Raw genomic sequence first — 22778 nt, 5'->3', positions numbered from 1 at the left:
TACAGGATATGAACAGGATATAAATATGAAAAACTATACAGAATATGAAATAAATAACTTTACAGAAATCTGAGATATACAGTTATACAGAAATGGGAACTGTGCAAGTTGTAAACAGTTGTAGGGTTAAAAATTATCGTATGTACAGAATGATTATTTACAGAGCTATACAGTAGTGCAGTTAAGATAAGTGTGATATGTGGATAATTTCTACAGAGGCTATATAAAGTGCTAGTGGTTGTGAGCGGTGGTTCAGTCCATGTTATTATTGTGTGTTTATTGTGTGTTTGAGGGTACAGTTGTCCATTGTGGGTGTGTGCATGTTCAGTCCATGTGTTAACGTGGGTCATATTATACATACATATATGCATGTATATATGTATGTATATATATATATACAGACCTCTCTCTCACACACTCTCTCTCTCTCTCTCTCTCTCTCACACACACACACACACACACACACACACACACACACACACACACACACACACACACACACACACCATATATATAGTTTTAAAACACAAAAAGGTGGATATTATTATTTATATTTTGTGCTCTGCCACTGTGGCTGGATTCAAGATGAGGTCAGGCACGAGCTTCCATGGATAATGTATGGTGATGAAACTGTGGTCTGTAGTGAGAGAAAGGAGCATGTGGAGGAGAGATAGAGTGGAGGCAGATGATCCACTGTGGTGAGCCCTAAAGGGAGCAGCCAGAAGAAGAGAAGCAAATGTTATGCTGATGCCTGTTTATGTAACTGGGTAACATATTTTAATGCAAAACAAGTGGGATTTTAAATAGGATAGTGAACTCATACAACTATAATGTTCAGTGTAATTTCAAAACATATGAAGTGAATTATATTTTAGTCCTTCATAACTTTCATGAACTTCTAATTGCCTATTTCACTAATACTTATTATTTTACACAATCTACACTCTGTGCAGACTAAGTAATTTGATTGCACTTCCTACTACAATATTTTTAAATATACATTTATTAAACCATTTTAGTCTACCTTTATTTGATTTAAGGAATTTATTGAGTTAGTTTAATTTTTAGAGCTAATTTATTGTTTGTTTTTACTCATTGAGTTCTTTTTTCTGTTTAAATTATTTTTGAGTAATTATCACAGAGGCAGCAGAGCTCATTCTCCCTTAGATTTATTCAGCCCCTCTATCGATCTATCCTGTTCTAAAGTTGTTCTGAAGAACAGCGGAAGGCTATTATTTTGTAATGGAACTACCGGAAGCGGGGCTCCCTGCGTTTGTCCGCTTCACAGTGCGTGTTTTCGTTGTCAAAACATGTACGCGACTCAGATAATCGATTTCCATATGTTTGTGTTAGCATCATGACAGGCAGCATCAGCCGCTGGAGACAGTGAAGGGAAACTCCACCGAGAGTTGTTCGCCGGAAGTTAAAAAATCCGGTCGTTTGTTCTTACCGAGTAAGAGAAAAAAGGGTTAAAGACTTATTTTTCCCACCGAGGAAGCGCTCCTTTTGTCTCCTACGGCTGTGCCGTTTAGTTTTTTTTTCGGTGTCACCATGGACATGTACGGGTATAGCGGAGTCATGCTAGTGAAAAGATTCTTGGATAATGCCCCTTTTGAAGTGACAAACATGTCCGACATTAGTAAGGCGAATCCCCACGGCTGCGACAACGGAGCTCTGACGGACAGGTTCGGCGTCCTGATCCAGGGACTGCTGGCTATCGTGGCTTTCAGCACTCTCATGTGTGAGTAACGATTCCTTTACCATCGGGAGACACATCCCTGATAACTTGTTTTCTTTTTGTGCTAATTCAGTTGGAGAATTGAGGAAAAGCAAAATGCACGAAGTGTTTTTTTTAGAAAGCTGCACCAGTCCACGTGGCGTTTTGTTTGTTGACGTTTGTTTTCCAGCCCCAGTAGCTCCGCACCAAACTGTATTGATAAATATGCTAATTTGTTTTTCCCACGGGTTTCGGCAAGAATCTAAAGCGGACAGCAAGCTTCTAAAAACAGTACCTGACTAATAGCGTTTTGCCTTTCCTTTCGGCGTATATCAGATGTTGTAAACATAGCAGGTTTGAACGGAATTTTAGCTCTTTAACCAAGGGAGAGTTGGGCGAACCCTTATTTTCAAACTGTAATTAATCAAATGAGTTGTTCACGGTATAGGCACTTAATTAAATATGTAGGGCTTGTTATACCGCACTTATATATGTGCCCTTTGCCAAAGCAGCATAACTGAGGTGCTTTTAAGCAGAGCCAGTGTCACATAATAGCAGATTTTAGATCCAGGACCTCATTTTGTTTCTCTTAGAAATCAAAATTGACTTCCATCAGAATAGTTACTTAAAATCTTTGTGCATCCAGTGGAATTTAAGATGTATGCAGGATTTCCGTGTATTCTGCAGTGTTTTTTTTTATTATTTTTAACTTTAATTAAAAAAAAAAAAGTTGGTGGTGCAGTGGCTGGCAAGCTGGCCTCAACCACAAGGATGTCCCAGCTGGCTGGAGTTTAAATGTTCTTCACATGCCTTCCACATAATGTAGTTTCCTCCCCCTGTCCAAAGACGACTGGTAACAAGAATAAATTCGGATTAGGTTAAATGGTGATTCTAAATTGTCTGCCTCTCTGTGTTAGCCCTGCAGCATATCTGTGACCTCTCCATCTGTGGCTTCTTGTCCTGTGACAGCTGGGATAGAGAGAGATAGATGACAAAACCTACATGTTGCATCCATAAAATCAATAAAAGTGAATAAAACCATAATTTAAACCAAAACTAGAGCAGCAAAAATGGAAAAAATTGTAAATAAAACCAATTAACTGAAAGTAACTTACATAAAATGAAGTAATAGTCAAATCAATAAAACAATATAATGATAATTAAGAGTAGGAATTGGACTATTTAAAGCAGGGATGTCAAACTCATAAAACCCACTTTGATCTTAAGTGGGCTGGGCCAGTGAAACTCTCCTTTCTGTCACTGTAAAGATGTTTAACTACACATCTAATCCCTCTATTCCCTTAATATAAGAAAAAGAAGTGCAGTTTCAACCATGTATCTCCTTGTTTTTCTACATAATTGGATCACATCTTGGAGAAGCTCACTGCGGTCGTGAGTTCTCAGAATCGGCTCTTTGAGCACAAGAATGACAACATCACGGAGCGTAAGTTTGATAACATCATGGAGAAGCTCACGGCTCTCCAACGGGAGATTGAGAGACCAGTGTTGGACTGTTAGAACAGCTTTGAAATTCATATGAGTTGTTCGCACTAAAGTAAAAGCCACCATCACTTCATGCGGATACCCCTTCGGCGCCAGCCACGGTCTCAAGGCTGGAGCTGAACAACAACACCCTGATAACGACTGTGTTTAGACTGTTCTTCTCATTCTATGCAAGGCCACCTGGGTTGGCTGGAAGACTGTTTACTTAGCCTGGCAGGGCGAAGGACACTGTCTCAGCTGAACTCTGGACACATACACGCACACAGAAATATATATACACATGCAGATGTACACTCATCCCCCCTCCCCCTCCAAACGCCTTCGACGCTTATTCCCCTCCGATGCTGACGGTGGATCAAGGAGACCAGCGCTTATGCTGCAGGCCCGGATGCACTGTCTACATTGGCTGTCTCTCACCCTTTACCCACCCCTGTTGCTTGTCATGTGTTTCTTTGGTGTAGAGCTGGGCGATAGAACGATAACGATATGTATCGCGATATAACTTTTACTCGATAGAGAAATTAAGCTATCGCGATAGACCTCGCCGCTCTTGTCCTCTTAAAAAAAAAAAAAAAAAAAAAAGGTCAGCCGATCCAAATTCAGTAGCGCAGAGCTGAACCAATCACAGCCGCAGCGTCACGTCGCGTGACTTGTTACGTACAGCACAAGTGCCAAGCCGCACGTGTGTTTGTTTGGGAAGCAGCCAGCAGGTAATGGAGCCAGCTCATAATGGAGGAAATGAGTGTGCCGACTAGAAAAATCAACCGAGCGTGACCGAAGAGAAAACAGATGATGGTTCCAATGCCGGAGAGATTGTCGAACGGAAGAGCCAAAGAAGTTCCGTAGTGTGAAGGTATTTCGGCTATTTCAAGTCTGACAAAAAACAGAGTAGCGTGCACTGTAAATTGTGCCGAAAGCAAGTCTGGAAATACAATAAACTGGTGCATGCGTCACACTGCGCGCCACGTTATTGTTTCGGTGAAATGAATTTCTACAATACTGTTACTGTTAATTCTACTCTCTGCAGTGTTTAAATGCTTACACATACACACAGTTACTGTCCCTCCACACATACGACTCGGTTCTGCTTCTATGCCCCAGCTTTGTTTACTTTTTCCCACCGAGGCTTCTAGACTTCTGATTGGCCAACATTTCTGCACGGTTAGGAATCTAGCGCCACCTGCTGCTTTGGCATGTTCATAGCAGCGTTTTCCTTCATTTCTGCCTTTATGTGTGGACGGGATTATTTTTTAAAACGAAAACGGAAAATCTCCGTTTTCAAAAATACCCGTGTACGTGTGGACGTAGCCTCAGTCTCTGACTGGAAGCGCTAATTCGTCATTCGGCTTTTGTCAGACTAAAGTAACTGTTAAAACTGTTTGAAAAGCTAAGCTATACAACAAGGAGAGATTGAGAATTTCCTTTTAGTTCTCAGTTTATTTGATATTGACAAAAGTTAGTCAGTTTTGTCTGTTCTTCTGTAAAACAAACTAAGATTTATTTTTAGAATTAATATTTTGTTTCTAAGTGGAATTGACAATTTAGTCTGTTTCATTTGTTCTATTTTGAAACTTAAACGCTTTAGCGGCTGCCTTTTGTGTAGTTTGCAATATTTGCCTTTAATTACCTGAAAAAGTCTCATGTTCCTTAAGTACATCTACCCTGTTGAACTTATTATGGGAAATAAATATTTAAAAACAAGCTGCTGATTATTTCACATTTTACTTGTGAGCAACGGCACATTTAAATCTTACAAATATAGTTATTTGGCTTATATCGTGATAGATATCGTTATCGCCTGAAATGAAAAAAACATATCGTGATATGAAAAAATCTCATATCGCCCAGCTCTACTTTGGTGCATTAAGAGTTTTTTCATGTGCTATGTGCAGAGGTGTTTTTTTTAATCTCTCAAACTGATCTCCCTGTTGGAGCTCAGTCTGGGGGGAGTTATTTTTTTTCTCCTTATCTTTCCTCATGTTGTGCTTTTTCCATGTTATACCCCTCTGACATGTCTTCCCCATGTGATGTTTGTGTAATGTATGTATGGTCGGAAGGGTAAGACGGCTCTGGCACGGCTGGCAGCCTTAACCCAATTTCCCTCAGGATGAATAAAGTATGATCGGTCGATCGATCGATCGATCAATCAATCAATCAATCAATCAATCAATCAATCAATCAATCAATCAATCAATCAATCAATCAATCATTAAGGATTGTTGCCGCATTAAATTAAAGAAGTTGTCTGCACGACTCTGAGCTTATAAGCAAGGTTTTCAGACCGTGCCAAAATTTTAAAATCACCTCTAAAACGAACAAAGCAAATGTTTGGCCTCAGTATAGTACGCTCAGTGTGCTATATGAAGCTAATTAAGCTGTTTTGTTCCCTTCAGTTTTCTTGTGTGTTCAGTTGTCCAGCACTTGTCCAGTTGTAAGCACAGTCGAGTCTTTCAGCTTCCTCTGGGGATAAAAAGTTGGGCACTTTTTATCCCCGGATAAAAACTTAGGGTTAGGGTGATGATTAAAAACAATGCTGTTTTAACAGCTCAACAAGATGCTCCTTGTAAACTGGAGTGTTTACTTGCTCAACCCTAACAATGGCTGTTGATTTACTAAGAAACTTGTGATTCTGGGGCAGCTGACTTGGGGAATGCCAAGCATCTAACCACTTTTGGCACCCTTGGCTCTGTTTTTTATTTTTAATTATTATTTTTTTGGCAGCTCAAAGGTGCGACTGTTACAAGTAGCTGTAATAAAAGCTAAACTCGATGCCTCTCAGAAACCGTATATAGTTTGTGTTAATGTTTGATTACCTGTATGACTTTCTGGATCATATTTAATTTTCGGTTTTAATTTGTTCTCAGCTGTTTCCTTGGATTATAGTGACTTCAGTCAGCTGCCAGGGATATTGTTACACAACTGTCTGCACATATGTGTTCAGGGAAAACATTAGGACAGTTTCCTTTTTTTTTTTTTCTTTGTTTTTTGTAAGTATTCCTAAATGCCACACAAAAAACAGAGTACATGGATGCTGATCCAGCGCAATATAAACTTATTTCTCTAGATTGCTGGCATATAATCTAATAATCAGTATTTTAAAAGGTCAGTGCAGTCATGGTGATTTCATCAGCTAATTAGCATGCTGAAACCTGAGCAGTGAAGTTCAGCAGAATCAGGTCAGGCCTTAAGTGGGAGCGATCAATGAGCTCTAACCTCCACTTAGTTACTTATTAGCAAAAGAATCAATATCCCTCCTCTCGCTCTTATTCTCCCCCCTTTGGTTCTCTGAGTGTCATTCTTGGTCATTCGGGCCACATGTATGTGTTAATATTTACAAATTATTTGTGTGCAGTGAAGCATTATTAGCATCATTAGATCTTAGGTTATGGCCAGAGTTGCAGGCGGACCTGCACCGTACATCCCTCCGCTCATCTGTCTTCCTCAAAGCTATTTTTGGGAGTTTCCTTCCACTGACTCACTGTTCTGCCTGCACTCATGGAACTCAGATAAAGGCTGGAGATTGAGTACGTCAGTCTGCCCCGCCTTGTTGTTCCGTTGCTGTCATGAAAGTAAATCGACACCCTACTTTCATGCTTATTAATATTTATTTTCTGTCCAGGATCCTTTTAAGTTTTAAGTCAACAAGTATAGATTAGTGACAAAGCTGGGGTCATTCCATCTCAAATCAAACTTTCACAACATCACTATTATAAACATTATTATATTTTTCCATAAATTCCATGTCATTTGGCATTCCTATAGCAAATATAAATAAATGATGTAAATATGCCTTTACTCTTGTCACATCGCCAGCACATAGCCATAGCCATCGGATTACTCTGTAACACTTCCTGTATTGCTGAGATATTGATGGGCCTTTTCCAAAGGTTTCTTCTTGTCAGAAAACTGAGATGTTCAGTTTCGAGTTAAGCTGCTGATTGAGGAATCTAGACAATATCAATCATTGTGCCTTATGTACCAATATTTTTTTCTCAATGTGATGGACCTTTGAGAAAGGCCCAGTTGGTCTGCATACAGTTTATATATAATACTTCACACATTACCCTGTGTGAAGTATGCGATTTCCATTTGAAGGAGACCTTGATTCTGTTTCCACATGCTCTCTCCCATTTTCGACCCTGGTGGATTTATAGGAACAGTCGGTGCCTGTTTACTGAGCCCACTGGGCTGCGTGAGATTAAGATGATTCATCTGTATTTTATCCTCAACCTTTCTCCCCTCTGGCTGCTCACAGATTGGTGAAAACAGTGGTAAGAAACTGTGCTTTATGTTGTTGTTTTGCAGGACAATCAATCAATTGATTTTCTTTGTTTGCAGTGAAGAGGTTCCGGGAGCCAGTAGGGATCAGACGACCATGGCGGATCTGGTCAGGCATTTTTCATTTTCTCTTTAGACATATCTACCCTGCCCTGTCCTATATCCTAACGTTTTCTATTCCAGCTACAAAATAATTCCTCTGGAATTATACAAAAAATCATAACATTTAAAAAAAAAAAAAAATCTCACTTTTCAAGTCAGTCAGAACCAGAAAATAAAAACCGAGTCCATCGTGCCTTTTCCAGGTTTTTTGATACATCCAAACAAGCCATAGGTGCTCTCTTCATCCACTTTGCCAATGTCTTCCTGTCCACTCTCACCAAAGAGGACCCCTGCTCTCTGTAAGTTCTTTAGAAGCACATCAGTCATTCTAGGATGTGCCCTACAGGGATGTCGCTTCAATAATGTAATTTAATTTTTCACCAAAGTTATCTGATGAACTTCCTGCTGGATGCCACTCTGGGAATGTTGGTCATCTGGCTGGCTGTCAAGTTGGTGTCCAAGTTGGTGGAGTACAAGCAGTGGACTCTGCTCATATTTGGAGAATATGGTGAGTGAAACCGAATAATTTTCTTCTCTTTATGGTTTTTCATTTTCTTCTCATCTATTTACACACAAAATGAACACTGAGGCGCATTAATGAAGAAGGTGCAGTGCTAATATCTGCCAGCAGAGGGCGCTGTAGACCCACCAGAGGTACACCAGGAGCATAGCCAGCATCTCCAGCTGCAGCTGAAAACATTCCTATTGGCTTAATACAGTTACTGCAGCCCCCTCACTCTACCTCCTGTTGTTTTTTTCCTTTACGTCCGTCCTTGTGTGATGGAAAATTTTACTTAAACTTGCCCGATTAAATCCATCTTACTTCTGGGCTACAGTTGTGCTTTGGTCAAGGGCACAATTGTAGTTAATTCCCTGTTTTGTTTGACATGAGCGCTGACATTTCCAGATCGGTGTGTTTGTTTGCCCCCCCCCGCGTCTGGCTTGTAGTCTTCCTTCTTCCTTCCTGCCTTAATGACAGACCTGTTCTCGTTTGTGTTTGCTGTGGTGAGGCACCTGTGTAACAGAGATTTTATTAAAAGGTTGAGACCAGGGGAAGAAATTCATCACCTTCAATATTATAATCAAATCCATAATTCTGTATAGTAACTGGTTCAAAGCAATGGTAGTCAAATGAAGCTTGACTATAGTTTCATGTTAAAATCCACCCGTAATGTGTTTCCTTATTTTCCGTCACATATGTGCTGTTACTGTTGGGTCTGTGTTTCCACAAGCCCCGCTAATTCTAGAGACTTATTCATCATGAAGAAAACAAGGCAGTCGATCGATCGATTATTTGCGCAAGGGAGGCCTCGTCTGTGTCCACCACGAAAATTACCTCCACGACAACCTCCCTTGCTGCCTTTTTATTGAGAGACAGTTCACACAAAAAAAACATCAGAACAAAGCCACGCCCACATGGTTCTAAGACAAGGCCTTGTATGTATATGTGTGAACTTCTGTAAGAGTGTGTGCGTGTGTGTGTGTGTGTGTGTGTCAGACCTCCTGCTGACCAAAGGGTCGTAAACGCAGGAAGCTTGCATCAAAAGAAGCCGATCTTCCAGATAGGATGTATCTGCAATAAAACATTACAGCCCCCACCTAGAACCTCGAGAATCTGGGGGGGAAGGACAGTGGAATTTCTTTCATCAGAGTTGGCAAGCATAGAAATGACAACATTTAACAGTTCACTCTAACAGTTACAGTGGTGGATGCTCATATGGAACATAGCCAGATTTTAGCAGTGAAGTAATCAGTGGTGAGCAAAGAGCTTAGGTTTCAGACTTTTCTAAACACCCTGTTTCTTACAGTTTTTTTTTCCCCCACTTTTGGCTCTGGATGATGTCATAAAGTGGTCATCTCAGGCACACATGCTGCCTTCCAGATACCACGAAAGTCGGATGTCGGAACTCAGGATGGACATTTATTAGGGTTCAGGAATAAAAACGTGGAACTTTAAGCCTGTGACGTTAACAGATGAAGTGCAAATGAAGTCTCATTAATTTTTTCCCCCTCCTTGTTCCTCCAGGTGACCCCCCCCAGGCAGCAGCATGGCTGGGCCAGTGTGGCGTCTACATGCTCATTATGGTGCTAGAGAAAGGTGTCATCAGCCTTGTGCTGCTTGTCCCCGGATGGTCCAAAGTAAGAAGATTTTACAGCTCATTGTGCGCTAATCCTTTGATATTATAAAACATTTAGGCAGAGGAAACGATTTCCACTTTTTACATCATGGCACAGCCAAGACTTCAGCGAGGTTTAGCCAGTCTTAGACTGTACTTAATCCAATACAATTGACCAAGCTGTGATCTCATCCTAGAAGAATCACAATTTAGTTTGAATCTGAACACCCTTTCGATCTTGTTTTCATGTACATCTGGCATTGTTTGGTTTGTCTTTGAGGCAAATATGGGAGAGAATATAAAAGTATTTATTTGCCAAAAGAAGTTTTTGAAACTTATGAAATCCTTGTGATTTTTTTTCCTTCACTGTTTCCTAGAAATATGCAATAAATAAATAAATAAAAAATCAGAAATGTAAAGTTCATGAGAAACAAACTTTGCCACTTAAGAACTTTTGACCAAGAAACATAAACAAGGAAGATGGTGAAAAAATGACTTCTCCTGATCCCAGTGTAAACATGAAGTCTGTTTCAAAGAGAGTTTGTTTTTGTAACACTGAGAATATTTGTGTTGTAAAATTAGCCTTCGTCATAGCAACAATTGTCGTTATTTGACGGTCTCAATTTATTTCAAACTCCTTCAACCATCCATTGTTATTATTAATCAGTTTTCATCTTCTGTTCCAGTTACAGGAGGTGTTGCTGAGCTACATAGCTAACCCTCAGCTGGAGCTGGCCCTCGTCATGCTTATCGTGCCCTTCATAGTCAATGTAAGTTCTGTTTTCATGATGAGAAAGTGAAACTAATCAGGACAGTTTTTGACTGCTTTGGACGTACCACCTTGTGGTGTCTCTGTCTCCCCCTGTAGTCAATCATGTTCTGGGTGGTGGACAGCTTGATGATGAGGACGTATAAGACAATGAAGAGCCTGGACGACTCGTCCGACAGCTTGGTGAAGAAGCCCGAATCTCTGCCGTGGGTGGACAGTGAGGAGTCAAGGGTGAGAGTAACTGTTGCTGTGTAAAAACATCACATCACAATCAAACTGGATTTGTGCCCATTTAATTCAAGCTTAGACTGAACAACATTAAAACCCGACTGTAAGAATTTAAAGGCTAATGCTGCTGAATTAGATAGACCATATATGTGTCTGCTGAAATAAGAATGCAGCATTTGCCTGTTGTCACTCGTAAACATTGTTTTATAGTTACACATGAGAACAGCAGTGGGCCTAGTATGGAACCCTGGGGCTCCCCTTTTCTTACAGACAGGTAGGAGGAGGAAGACCCAGCAGAGTGGACGTATTTGACAACGAAGTCAGAATTTCTGTGTCTGTCTGCCAAGCTGACAAACTAATGCTTTAATAATATCACTTACCAGTTTAAAAGCAGCTGTTATTATTGTGATAAAATATCACTTCTGTAGGAAAAACAATTGAAAGTATTTCAATTGAACTGTAATTAGCAGAAGCACTTTTTTTTTGTATTTTCTCCACTAGAGCCTTTGCCTTTTTGTCTTTTGTGAGTTGAGTCAATACTTGACGTACCGGTACTGTATTACCCACACAGTTATATTTGTGGGTTTATAGTTTGTAGCAGTGACAGTAAATTATCAGCGTTTTAGCTCCAGCTGATGAACGCCATCAAGATTTAAAAGGGGAAAAATACCAGAGTATCATTTGGTTACCATCATATGTTTACTATTACCATCTTTACTATTTGCAGTAATTTGTTTTTGGTTTTTTTGTGGTAAGACCTCATTGCAAATGTGTTTTAGAGTCTGCAGGCATTTCAGTTGCTGTATGTAATTGTAATTTTTAATATGAAGCCATTAGTTTTCTTTAGTGTTCATATAGAAGCCAAACAGTTATTTAAAAGTTAAAAAGAACACACAGATAATATGATATTGTTCAATATTACATTTTTTTTTTTTTCAAATTTTAGGGTTTGAATTTTGAATTTTTAGTCCATGCAGGGTTAAAATCTCAGTATTTTTATTCAGCCATCAGTTAAATTAAATCCCTGGAGGAATCTGACAGACTCGTGTGAGTTCTGGAAGTGACTCATTGATGTTTTTTTTTTGTTTTTTTGTTATTATTATAAATGTTTTGTTCCAAAAAGGAAATAACCCTGAAAAAACTTTGTTCCCACCAAACACCCTCTGGGACTATTAACCAAGACAGATCCAACCATGCCATGTGAAAGCTGAATGCCTTTCCTTTGTGAAGAAAAATCTTTCATCGTGTGTCAAAATGAGCGTTAATGTACCAACACTGTCTCGCTGGGTGTGAGCTGCACCTGTTGTTTTTCTCTTTACGTTTGATCTAATGAGGATCCAAACCCATAAATTTAGTCCAAGAAACACTGAGTCAGACTTTTCTCTCGAGCTTTCGTCAGTGCTGTTGAATTAGGCGATTTTAGCTTGATTATAGTTGGTTGTCGAAGTTTCAGACTCCCGTAATGAAAATGTTTGCGCGTGGTTTTGCGTATAGAATTAAAACCTCAGCAGACATTTAAAAGGAGATATAGGATTATTGATATTTAAATGGGTTTCTCACCCTTTGTCTGTATTACACAGAAAAAATAAAGGGAAAAGGATAAAGGGTAATAACACGCAGAAAAAGCCTCTTATTGGATCCCACTTGATCAAGAGGAAGCCCACACAAGCAGGCTTTTCGTGTGTGCGTGGTTGGATGCTGGTTTGTCTAGTCTGACAAAGTTGGAAGAGGTTTCTTGTAGTAATTCATACCAGGCATAGAAGCTTCTGATATCCTTCTTTTCCTCTAAGGAAAGGCTGAACTCACAGACTTTAGGGCGAATGACTGCTGGGGTGCGTGACCCTTGTGTGCAATGTGATGAGAGTGTTTATCCCTCCCTCTTCTTTTCTTTTCCCTGGTCGTCTGCCAAGGAGGCATAAATCAAGTCTTCATACCAAGAATAAAAGTGACATTTATAATTTGTTTCATCATGCTGATGTTATGGAAAGCTGAGTGGAGGAGGACAGCAGAAAGACGGGCATTGATTTGGATGAGCTCTTAGTGGAGTTGGAGCCACAATGCTGTTGTTGTGGTTAGTTAGACTGACTGTTATAGAAGAAGTTTAACATGAGTTTAACATGAGTTTAACGAGAGTATAGCTGCAGCGCTACAAATAAAGAAGTTGGTATGGATGCTCAGTTTTAGTACTGTTACACAGCAAGAAGGTCCTGGGTTCAAATCCAGAGACACAAATCCTGCGTCTCTGTGCTTTTCTCCTGAGCGAGGTGCAGATGAGGTGCGCTTGACTGATTACCACGTGTTGGAAATCCTCGTCTTTCCTCATGTCGTGCATTTTCTATGGTTTCGGTTCAGGTCGCTGTTCGTGTGGTCGACTGGCCAGTGACCTGTCTCCCCAATGTGATGTTTGTGTATTGTATGTATGGTCGGCAAGGTATCATCTATCTTAATTGCCCCTTGGGGATAAATAAAGTCTTTTTGACTTTGACTTAAATAAGATGTTTGTTAACCTTTGACAATATATCTGACAGTGGTTGCAGTCTATACAAGTTTGGAGACAGGCTGACAGGTCAAAGGTAACCTGTACAATCGCCTGTGTTCAAACGTGGTTGCACAGAGATAATGTGTGCAACAAACTCAATCTCTGTATGATCAGTACGTGGAATCGGCCATAAAAAGTCAAAAATATTCACTTCAAATTTCACCTAGTCACAAGGGCGTTTACAGTCTTATACTTACTCTTGTGTGAGTGAACCATTAGCAATAAATCAGTTCACAGGGCCTTAAAGGCACCTAAGAAGGCACATAGCATGTGTGAAAGCCTTGAAATCCCCACATTTACCAAAGCTTAAAGTCCTAACTTATGCTTAACCGACAGTGATTCAGTTACACCTGCTGCGTTGTACATTCTATTTAATCTGGGTTCCCAGTTTTCCACATTAGCTACAGGGATCAAAGCTCTGGTCAAACACAGCTGGAGGTTTAATGGCTTGAAATTGTCCCTTGGGGAACACCTGTTTGATTCATACTCACAAACGGATGAACATTTAAAAAGTTGATGTTAACTTTGGCTGTTTGCCCTTGTGTAGAATTTGGGACCGCTCTTGACTTTTGCAACAGTACAGTTGCAAAAGCACATTCTCATGGCAGTTTGAGCTCAGTGAGTATTTCACAATCTGTTTGTAGTTTAGATATTTCCCTCTTTTCCAGAAGTCCTTTATACTTAATGTTTTCTTTCACGCTTAATCTTCATTTTCTTTTGCTGTTTGGATAGATGGATAGGTTTAGGCACTGAAGCTACCTGGTTAGGGTTGGAAAGGATCAAACATGCACGCTCCTACTCCGATATTACTCTTTACTAATCTCTAAGCTCACCCTTTTAACAGATTTTCCACATGTCAAACCCTATTTTAAAGAAACATATGGAACTTTTTTAGTACTTTAAATGTCTAATAGTTGTGGAATTCTGCTCCTTAGAGAGTTGAATTCCTCCTGCTTCTGGAGAGTGTCTTCAAAGCTGCAAATAAACAGCGGTATTTTTCCACTGTGGACTGGGAATCCAGAGCTGAGAGATTTCCCAGCTTTTTGCCTAGGACGCAAAGTCTAAACACACACTACAGCTGAAAATGAGTCATCTGTTCTTTGTCTTTAGCTTATAGTTAGTGCTGCTCTACTGTAAGCTCTGGTGGCTAACAAAATCCCCCTCTCTCAGGTCCTGCTGTCGGCTGAGACAGACACCGAAGAGGCTTCAGAGGGGGAGGAGGAGCCGGCTGAGGTTGAACCGGTCCCCTATGTGCAGTACTCAGGTGGACCACTGAGACCAAGCTGGGTGGCAGTGTAAACCCAGGTGACGTGTCCTCGATTATCGACTGTCCCCACACACAACACATAACAGCATAAATAAGAAAAACAAACTTCCATCCACGTCTTCACAGACTGTTGTCAGTCTTAATATCAGCTTCTTTGCAAGCAAAGGCACAATTTAAGGTCGTATAACCTGTGAATGTGAATACCTTTAGCTGCCTTCTTCCGCATCGAAGGTTAGAACACTTAGAACTGGAGGTCGACTCAGTATATGCATGCACTGTGCATCACGTAGCGTTTTGGGAATTAGAAAGTCTTTATCCTCTCACCTTGCTGCCTCCGTTTACTGCAAGAGAACATCAGAGAAACCACAGCTGAACACGCCACGTGTGTGGGGAGAGATCATTAAGGAGCGCGGTGCCCACAGGGCAAAATCTACGGGTGGTAATGACAAAGACTAAAATTAATCTGTCTTCTCTCAACTCCAGGGACTTTTGGAAATGTTGTTTCTCTAAAGAGAGTCATTTATCGAGTGTCATATTCCAAAAGGAGAAAGAAAGTATACACTATATATATAAAAGTGCTCTCTAAGGTTATACTCAAATATAATCACTTTGAATCCACCTTTTTATTTGAGGTGTAATTATAGTCATTCCTGCACGTTCTCCCTCCGGCTGTTTACTTTAAGGTAAAAGGGCGATCAGTGGGATTTTTGTTTTTGTTTTTCTGTTGAACCGCACACATCAGTCCTTTGGCTGCTGCACTTTCAACACGTGGATAATGTGGCTGATGAAATACACCACCAACACATCTTAAGCTTGATTTATACTCCTGCGTTTAATCTATGGATGACCTTGCTCTGACATTGCACCACCGAAACAGCAGCCGTCATTGTGTTGCTTTCCTTCCATAGACTGTATATAAAAGATGTCTGTTTTACTCTAAATGAGGCCATCGTTTAAAAAAATGAACATTAAATAAAAGTATACCACTGTGAACTAGCGATTTAACATCAGAGCTAGCTGTTGCATCCTAATCCTAAACTACATAAAAGACAGATGTTTTAAAGCCTCATGTTTGGCCATTTTGAAACTGGTTTTGACCTGATTTGGATGAATACTCTTCAGATTATCTTTTACTACATTAAAGGCTACACACGTGATTTAGTAAAAGTATACATACACTTACACTTCCCCCTCTTTGTCTTTATATATAAAGAGAATGAATACCATGCTCTAGTGAAGCATGCTTTAAACTAGCAATTGAGACCCATTAGAAATATCTTTACAGAGTTCACAGGTCAAGTAAGTCACACAGGCTGGTGAATGCGCACTCCCTGACACTTTGGTGAGTGGTTACCGGAAGTTGCGGAAGTCTGTTTGATAAGAGATTGCTGCAGTCGCCTTTAGTTTGCATGGAAGACACTGTTTTGTCTACAAACACTTGCTAAGCACAGCCTTTTACAGTAAATTTGACTGAATCCAACATGTTTGAAAAAGATTAATTTTTAATTTGAAGGTAAATGTTCTGTGTTTCCGGTTTACTTTCACAACTCTTTACAAACGAGTTGACATCTTACACACAAACTTTAGGCAACCACAGCAATCTGCTAGTAATCAAAGCCATCACAAGGAGCTTTTCAGTGACGGCAAGCAGCTGCTCGTCAACCAATCGAGGAATCATACTTCCGTAGCCAGCAGCCTTCCAGCAACTATTAGTACCTGATCTAGGAGTACTTATTTTTCCCTGACAACTGGTGACTGCGAGCCAGGCTCCAGGTACTAAGCCAGTGTCTGTCAGGCTGAAGAAGTCTGGTCATTTTTCCTCAGACTTCTATACAACATGGCTCCTTTTGACTACTTAAACAGTTGCCTCCTGCTGGCCATTAGAAAGAATGCAGGCTCAAAGTGCTTCTGCATTGGCTTCACTTTTCACACCTGAAGGCTACACCCATCTTTTATAAACAGTCTGTTTTTTTTTGGGGGGGGGGGGTTGATTTACTTCAAACATTTGCAAAGAAGACAGACGGTACTATGCAGCAATTATTAAAGCTATGGAAATAAAAAAAAACGTATGTGGTGCATTGGTGGTGGTTTAGCATTGTGAGCAAGCCAGATAGAATAACAACTTATATTTCATATTTCACACGAGCATTATGTTTGCTCCAATATGTCATATTACCAACAAGCTGCTCAATCGAGTAGTTGCACTTCCGGAGAATTACATGGAGTAGGATAAATGTCTATGTCGTAGATTTAATGCAGAAGCATCAGTCAAGCTTAAAATTGAATTATCAGGTAGTTTTTAGGCACTTTTTTAACAATAACAATAGAACATTTTGTAACACTTCAGACTTTTTTTTGTCTCCTATAGGAGGCCTTTATGTTACACTACAGTGTGGTGATGCAGCAGCTGTGTGTTAAACTTTTGCAAAATTTTATTTATTCAGTTATGAAAACTGTAAATCTATATAGTGGTCCAATCTGTGGTAAATGCATTGAATAGGAAGCTTAGTGAAAAGGTGTGAGTTTTGAGTCTTCGCCAGATAAAGGTGGTAAACGGGTCAAATGATGGATGTGTGTTACTTTATCCTCAAAGTATTCCTGCCTACATGGTTTACATCTATAATTTCAAAGGTCTACAGTTTGATATGTACTGTCTGTAATATTGTATTTTGTATTTCTTTCTCTTTTTTTTTCTTAATAAACAAAGTTATAATCCTGTGGATGGCATGGTACAGCATGATCTGAGTTGTCATGCACAGGCCGTGAGCTGCCTCAGCGCTTCTTACGAATGTATTTACTCTGTGTTATCATTAAAGATGATTGACACATGAACTCGTGTTCGGTGTTGAATTCCTGTGGCAGCCCGGGCGCTGCAGCACGATGACAGACAACCTGAGTGAGACCTGGCCAGAGCACACCTGTGTGGGTGTGGCCTGCAGCCCTGTGACCTCCACCTGATGACAAGGTGCTGTATGTAAGGGTGTGTTAGGTTTACATGTATTCATCAGCAGTAGGACAAAGGGTTAGTTGGTGGGGTTGTTCTCAGTGGTAAACAGGTGTGATTTACAGCTTTAAGTTTACATGTGTGCAAAAGGTGATATCAGAAAGCAGCGTTAAAATTTTTCTAGTTTTCATTATTTTAGTTACATTTTTTATTATATAATTAATGTAAAAAATAAGAAATTGTATAATAAAACCTTTAACTTTCATCAGAAATAATAAAAATATATTCAGAAGGGACCTGAAAGTAGGAAAAAAACGTAATGTGTGGAGGCTTTTAGGTCTTTTTGGATGTGATAATTATCTTTAAAAGGAGTTTAGTCAGGTAATTAAATGCTGAAGCTATAGTTCTTTGTGCTCATCTCACACCCGGTTTGTCCCATGTGGCCAGTCTCCTGTGTCAAACATGTGTGACATCAAATAGTCTTTGTACTCTCCGTCTATCAGCTTGGCTGCGTTATTCCTGGCGAACCAGCAGTCCACACTCTGTGTGCCGCTGTAGATCCTCCTACTTTTCTGAACAACGGGCACTGAGCGGTTCTTCACCTTCAGGACCAGTGAGGGCTTTGTATCTCCCTGTGCAGGAAGCTCTGCCAATCCTACTTCCTCATACAGGAACTGACCTGAAAGGAAATTTAAAAAAAGAAAAAGGGGGGGTTATTTTAAGCCTTTTTTAGGCCAGTCAGTTAATTTCCTGCTGATAATGGATCTTATTACAATATATTCTCTGACAAATCTGCATTTATTCACAATTTGCAACAATGTAGCTCCATATAACTCAGATAAAGCCAGGTTTTTTCAAATCTCTGAATCACTCTGCCAGATTAGCCCAGATTAAAGTGTAGCTATCTAAAGCTTAGTTTGTAATTAAATACTTAAATTAGACATACTTTTATCCTTTTCTCAAAATGTGACCTTTTTTACTTGCAACTTTGTATAGTGGCGCAAGTGCGGTGATCTAACCTGGCAAGTAGCTTCCAAGTGTGTAGCTTCTTAATGCAAAATCACTTCCAGTTTTAGTGAGAACATTTCTGGCTTTACCTGACTATGCTCAAAGGATAATTCCTCTTGATTTTGGTGACCCCTTGTCCATTATAATCCAGTGTTCTCCTGGGAAGCCTTGGGTCTCAGCATTCATACAAGGCTTTGACATGTACTACGCACCAAGCACACCCTGGACAGTAGCCCTACTACAAAAACCCCTAAGAATGACTCAGAACGTGGCCAAGAGCCCAAGGCATCGATTCAGTCTCTAAATCCTCCACATCCCCAGAGTTTGGTCAAACACACGCCTGTTGTCCAGAGGCCGCACCCCACTAACTCTAACATCCAAACTGACAACAAGCCGGTGGTGGACCTCAGTGACACCGATGGAGATCCCCTGTCCATGCTCCAACAGATTGGAGTTGTATTTTGCAATCCAAGAGAACCTACTCCATTTTAGACAGCGACTTTATAAAGTTGTTCCTGACTGATGAATGTAAAAATGCATGGATTTTGTGAATAATAAATAATCATTTCATATATAGTTACTTAACCAAATATTCATATATTCACTTAAGTCAGTGCTCCAGCCTCCAGAGGTTGAGAACAGTGCTTTAATATTTATTGATTAGAGTTCTCAGAGCAACAGGATTTTACAGATGAATACTCCTTCAACACTCACCTAGCAGACCGTGGCAGTTGTGCGACAGCCCCTTGTTGTTTCCAATGTAGAACCCCAGATGGTCTCTCTGGTAGGGCGCCGGGTTTTTGTACTGATGCAGCAGGATTACGAAGCTGATGTTCCCACCGACCGTCACGGTCACATTCGAATTTCCCACAATGGCCACAGACAGCGCTCCACTGTCCACAGACACAGTAGAGTGGCAGGGCAGAACAATGCGGTCCCGTCCATCCAGAATAACCTTCTTAGGTGTCACCTCGATGTAGGCGCGCTGGGGTTTATCCACCACAATGGTGATAGTGCTGAAGTAAGTACGCTGCTGCTTGTGACTGCCCGGTGGTGCCGGGGCGCCGATGAGCTTACCGTTGACTGTCACACCTGAGAACACAGAACATGTTTTATTAAAGGCATAAATGATTTTTGGTGCCTTTACACCACATTCCAAATTATTATGCAAATTGTGTTTAAGTATCATAAAGATTAAATAAGTAGTTTTTCAATTAAACCCATGGATAGAATTGTGTCTCAGGACTCTTTGTATCACTGAAATCAATCTCTGACATCTATGATCATTAGTTTGCCAGGTGAGCCCAATTAAAGGAAAAACTGCTAAAGAAGGATGTTCCACATTATTAAGCAGACCAGCATTTTCAAGCAATATAGGAAAGAAAAATGATCTCTCTGTTGTTGAAAAGCGTGAACTAGTTAAATGCCTTGGACACGTAATGAAAACCATAGATATTTCACGAAAACTTAAGCATGATCACCATAATATTAAGAGATTTGTGGCTGAGTCAGAGCACACACGGGCTTTTGCAGATAAAGGCACAACGAAGAAGGTTTCTGCCAGACAAATACATCTCTATTAAGAGAGCAGCTGCTAAAAGGCCATTACAAAGCAGCAAACAGATATTTGAAGCTGCTGGTGCCTCTGGAGCACTGCGAACATCAAGGTGTAGGATCCTCCAGAGACTTGTAGTTGTGCATAAACCTTCTATTCAGCCACCCCTAACCAGTGCTCACAAGCAGAAACGACTGCAGTGGGCCCAGAACTACATGAAGGCTAATTTTCAAACAGTCTTGTTCACTGATGAGTGCAGTGCAACCCTAGATGGTCCAGATGGATGCAGTGGTCGATGGTTGGTGGACGGCCGCCATGTCCCAACAAGGCTGTGTCGTCAGCAAGGAGGTGGTGGAGTCATGTTTTGAGCCTGAATCACGGGGAGAGAGCTGGTCGACCCCTTTAGGCTCCCTGAAGGTGTGAAAATGAGCTCTACAAAGTATGTGGAGTTTCTGACTGACCACTTTCTTCCATGGTAGAAAGAGAAGAACTGTGCCTTCTGCAACACAACCATCTTCATGCAAGACAATGCACCATCTCATGCTACAAGGAATACCTCTGCATCATTGGCTGCTATCGCATAAAAGGAGAGGAACTCATGGTGTGGCCCCCATTCTTCCCTGACCTCAATCCTATTGAGAACCTTTGGAGCATCCTCAAACAAAAAAATACGAGGATGGGAGGCAGTTCACATCCATACATCAGCTCTGGGAGGATATTCTGACATCCTGCAAAGACATTCAAGTAGAAACTTTCCAAAAACTCACAAGTTCCATGGATACAAGAATTGTAAAACTGCTATCAAATAAAGGGTCCTATGTTAATATGTAATTTGACCTGTTAAGAAGTTTTTGATTGAAATACCTTTTGATTTCAGTGAAATTGATCCACTAATGCTGCAAATTCAACAAATGACCATTTTCAGTTCTCTACAACCTATAAAATGTTTTGAAACTTTGTGTGCATAATAATTTGGAACTGTGCATTTTAAGTTTTATATTTTTGAAAAACACTGTTTTCATTGGCAGTTTTGTTGAGTAACATTTGAATTATACTCTAATGGTTGATGACTCGAAAATTATGCCGACTGTCATTTGAATCGACTATTTAGGAAAAACTGAGAAAAATATCATTTGCATAATAATTTGGAACATGGTGTATAGGGTTTAGTCACAAGTCTTACCAGAGTATTTGTGGTCGGAGACCAGGCCAAGGATGTGTCCAGGCTCGCCATTGATGTTAAAGCACACAGTCAGTTTACTCAGGGGGAACTCAACAACAAAATGGGGGTCACCATCCGCTGTGAGAGGGTTTAACGGGGGAAAAACACAATTAAATGCAATTCACTCATGCAAGAATTATTGGTTCATAAATCTGTTAGGGCAATAAAAAATATTTAGCATTTTCAACACAATTAGATACTGGAGATATGCTGGTAGACTGATAAAATGTACAGAAAAGTTACATAGTTTGTTGTCTGTGAGGGAATGGTCTAAAAGAAGAAAAGGTATCCAGTGACCAGCAGGTCTGTGTGAAAAGGTCAGAGGGGAATGGCCTTGAGGTCAAGGTAACTAAGATTTGAACTCGTCCGAGATTTTTAGTAGATGCACCTATTGTATGAATTTAAAAATTCTGTGTTGCAGTATTCTTCACTTATCACATTCACAAACTTGGGTGTCGACACCAACCGGCCATCCAGGGGGATGACGACAGTAACCAATCAGCCTTTCATGGGTTTTTAATTGAAGAGGTGCTTTAAGAAAAATTTTTTTATTGTGCAACAATGGGTAGCTATGAAATAAGAAGGGGGTAGGACTGTGGCTCAAATGAGAAAATAAGTCATGTTGTGTTAATATTACAGCTGCAGCAAGTTTTGACCATCAGGACTCAAACGTAAATCCTGTATTATTACCGAACCCATCTCAGCTGCACACTTGTAAAGGCTTTTTGACAGCTTGTTGCAGAGTTCTGGTGATATTGTGCTGACAACGTCTGTCGACATGCACACAGTGACGTACCAAAGTACTCAAAACTACCTTTAGGGTGCTTCCTGCAGCAAGTGTCTCAAGGACGAAAATTTTGTAATGAGGTGAAAACAAAACAAGCTAAATTATTGCTGCTGGTAAAATGAAAATAAATAATAAAGCTGTAAATTAAAGTATGGTATCTATCAGCATTAAATGACTCTGGGATAAGAAAACCTGTGAAAATAAACAGCAAACTGATGGATGATTTTCTTACATGCGTTTACATCCGTGTGTCTGTCTGTGTATTACTCCTAGGTTAGAGTTTATTTGTTCAACTGGAGTCACCGACAGTTTGCTGAGAACCAACCAAGATGAAGAGGGGAGCAGTGAGATGACAGAGCAACACTAATGACAGGGCTATTAGCCCTCACTAACTGCTTCTGATGAACTTCCCTCTCTTTACTGTAACACATCCACAAACATCCTCTTTCAGACTCCATTAGCACACAGCACTTAAGGTTTAAAATGCCACGTAGTGCCTGTGTTGGCATTTCAATTAGACCCTGTACGTTCTTTCCTCTCTTCAGGTCAGGTTCAGAGGAATCTGTGAACCTCTCGCTGTCTGTGTAATCACTGCCGACATCCAAATTACAGGCTGCCCACACAGAGTGTAGAGCGAGTCTACTATACATTCCCCTTCTTCTGTCTTTTAAGTTGGTGCCATGTCATCACTGCATATATGCTTCCAGTGCCCCCAAAAAAGAAGGGGAAAAGCACAGAAATT

General features: G+C 40.3%; 2 protein-coding genes across 4 annotated transcripts in view; one reads left to right on the top strand and one right to left on the bottom strand.

Annotated features, from left to right (window-relative positions):
- The first annotated feature begins 1255 nt into the window (after positions 1 to 1255).
- On the top strand, positions 1256 to 22749 carry tmem110l (transmembrane protein 110, like). 3 transcript variants are annotated; one of them, XM_082510193.1, is made up of 9 exons: positions 1256 to 1741; positions 7559 to 7607; positions 7804 to 7899; positions 7987 to 8108; positions 9627 to 9739; positions 10404 to 10487; positions 10586 to 10717; positions 14424 to 14558; positions 22310 to 22749. In XM_082510193.1, the coding sequence occupies exons 1-8, from the start codon at positions 1552 to 1554 to the stop codon at positions 14550 to 14552; spliced, it is 915 nt and encodes a 304-aa protein (XP_082366319.1). In that variant the 5' UTR covers positions 1256 to 1551; the 3' UTR covers positions 14553 to 14558; positions 22310 to 22749. The 3 variants fall into 3 exon arrangements, with proteins under 3 accessions (XP_082366319.1, XP_082366318.1, XP_082366317.1); XM_082510192.1 differs by lacking the exon at positions 22310 to 22749 and adding an exon at positions 17337 to 17417; XM_082510191.1 differs by lacking the exon at positions 22310 to 22749 and having other exon boundaries at positions 14424 to 16585.
- itih5 (inter-alpha-trypsin inhibitor heavy chain 5) overlaps positions 17496 to 22778 on the bottom strand; it is a gene marked incomplete at its 5' end in the record, with an annotated part of 17357 nt that continues 12074 nt past the window's right edge. The window contains 3 exons of the mRNA XM_082510186.1: positions 17496 to 18143; positions 19187 to 19564; positions 21211 to 21327. Of these exons, the coding sequence (XP_082366312.1) occupies positions 17884 to 18143; positions 19187 to 19564; positions 21211 to 21327 (755 nt within the window). The 3' untranslated portion in view covers positions 17496 to 17883. The remainder of the gene's footprint in view (positions 18144 to 19186; positions 19565 to 21210; positions 21328 to 22778) is intronic.

This window comes from Aulonocara stuartgranti, assembly GCF_965226115.1.
Source record: "Aulonocara stuartgranti genome assembly, chromosome: 17".
NCBI classification, from domain to species: domain Eukaryota; kingdom Metazoa; phylum Chordata; class Actinopteri; order Cichliformes; family Cichlidae; genus Aulonocara; species Aulonocara stuartgranti.
The sequence above is the reverse complement of the archived record's forward strand: the minus strand, read 5'-3'. Positions and strand labels throughout refer to the sequence as shown.

Bases quoted from the DNA above. Each gene is read 5' to 3' on its own strand.
- tmem110l (XM_082510193.1), top strand. From the start codon at position 1,552: ATGGACATGTACGGGTATAGCGGAGTCATGCTAGTGAAAAGATTCTTG. The intron at 1,742-7,558 runs GTGAGTAACGAT...CTTTGTTTGCAG, and splicing joins GGCTTTCAGCACTCTCATGT to TGAAGAGGTTCCGGGAGCCA. The intron at 8,109-9,626 runs GTGAGTGAAACC...TTGTTCCTCCAG, and splicing joins GCTCATATTTGGAGAATATG to GTGACCCCCCCCAGGCAGCA.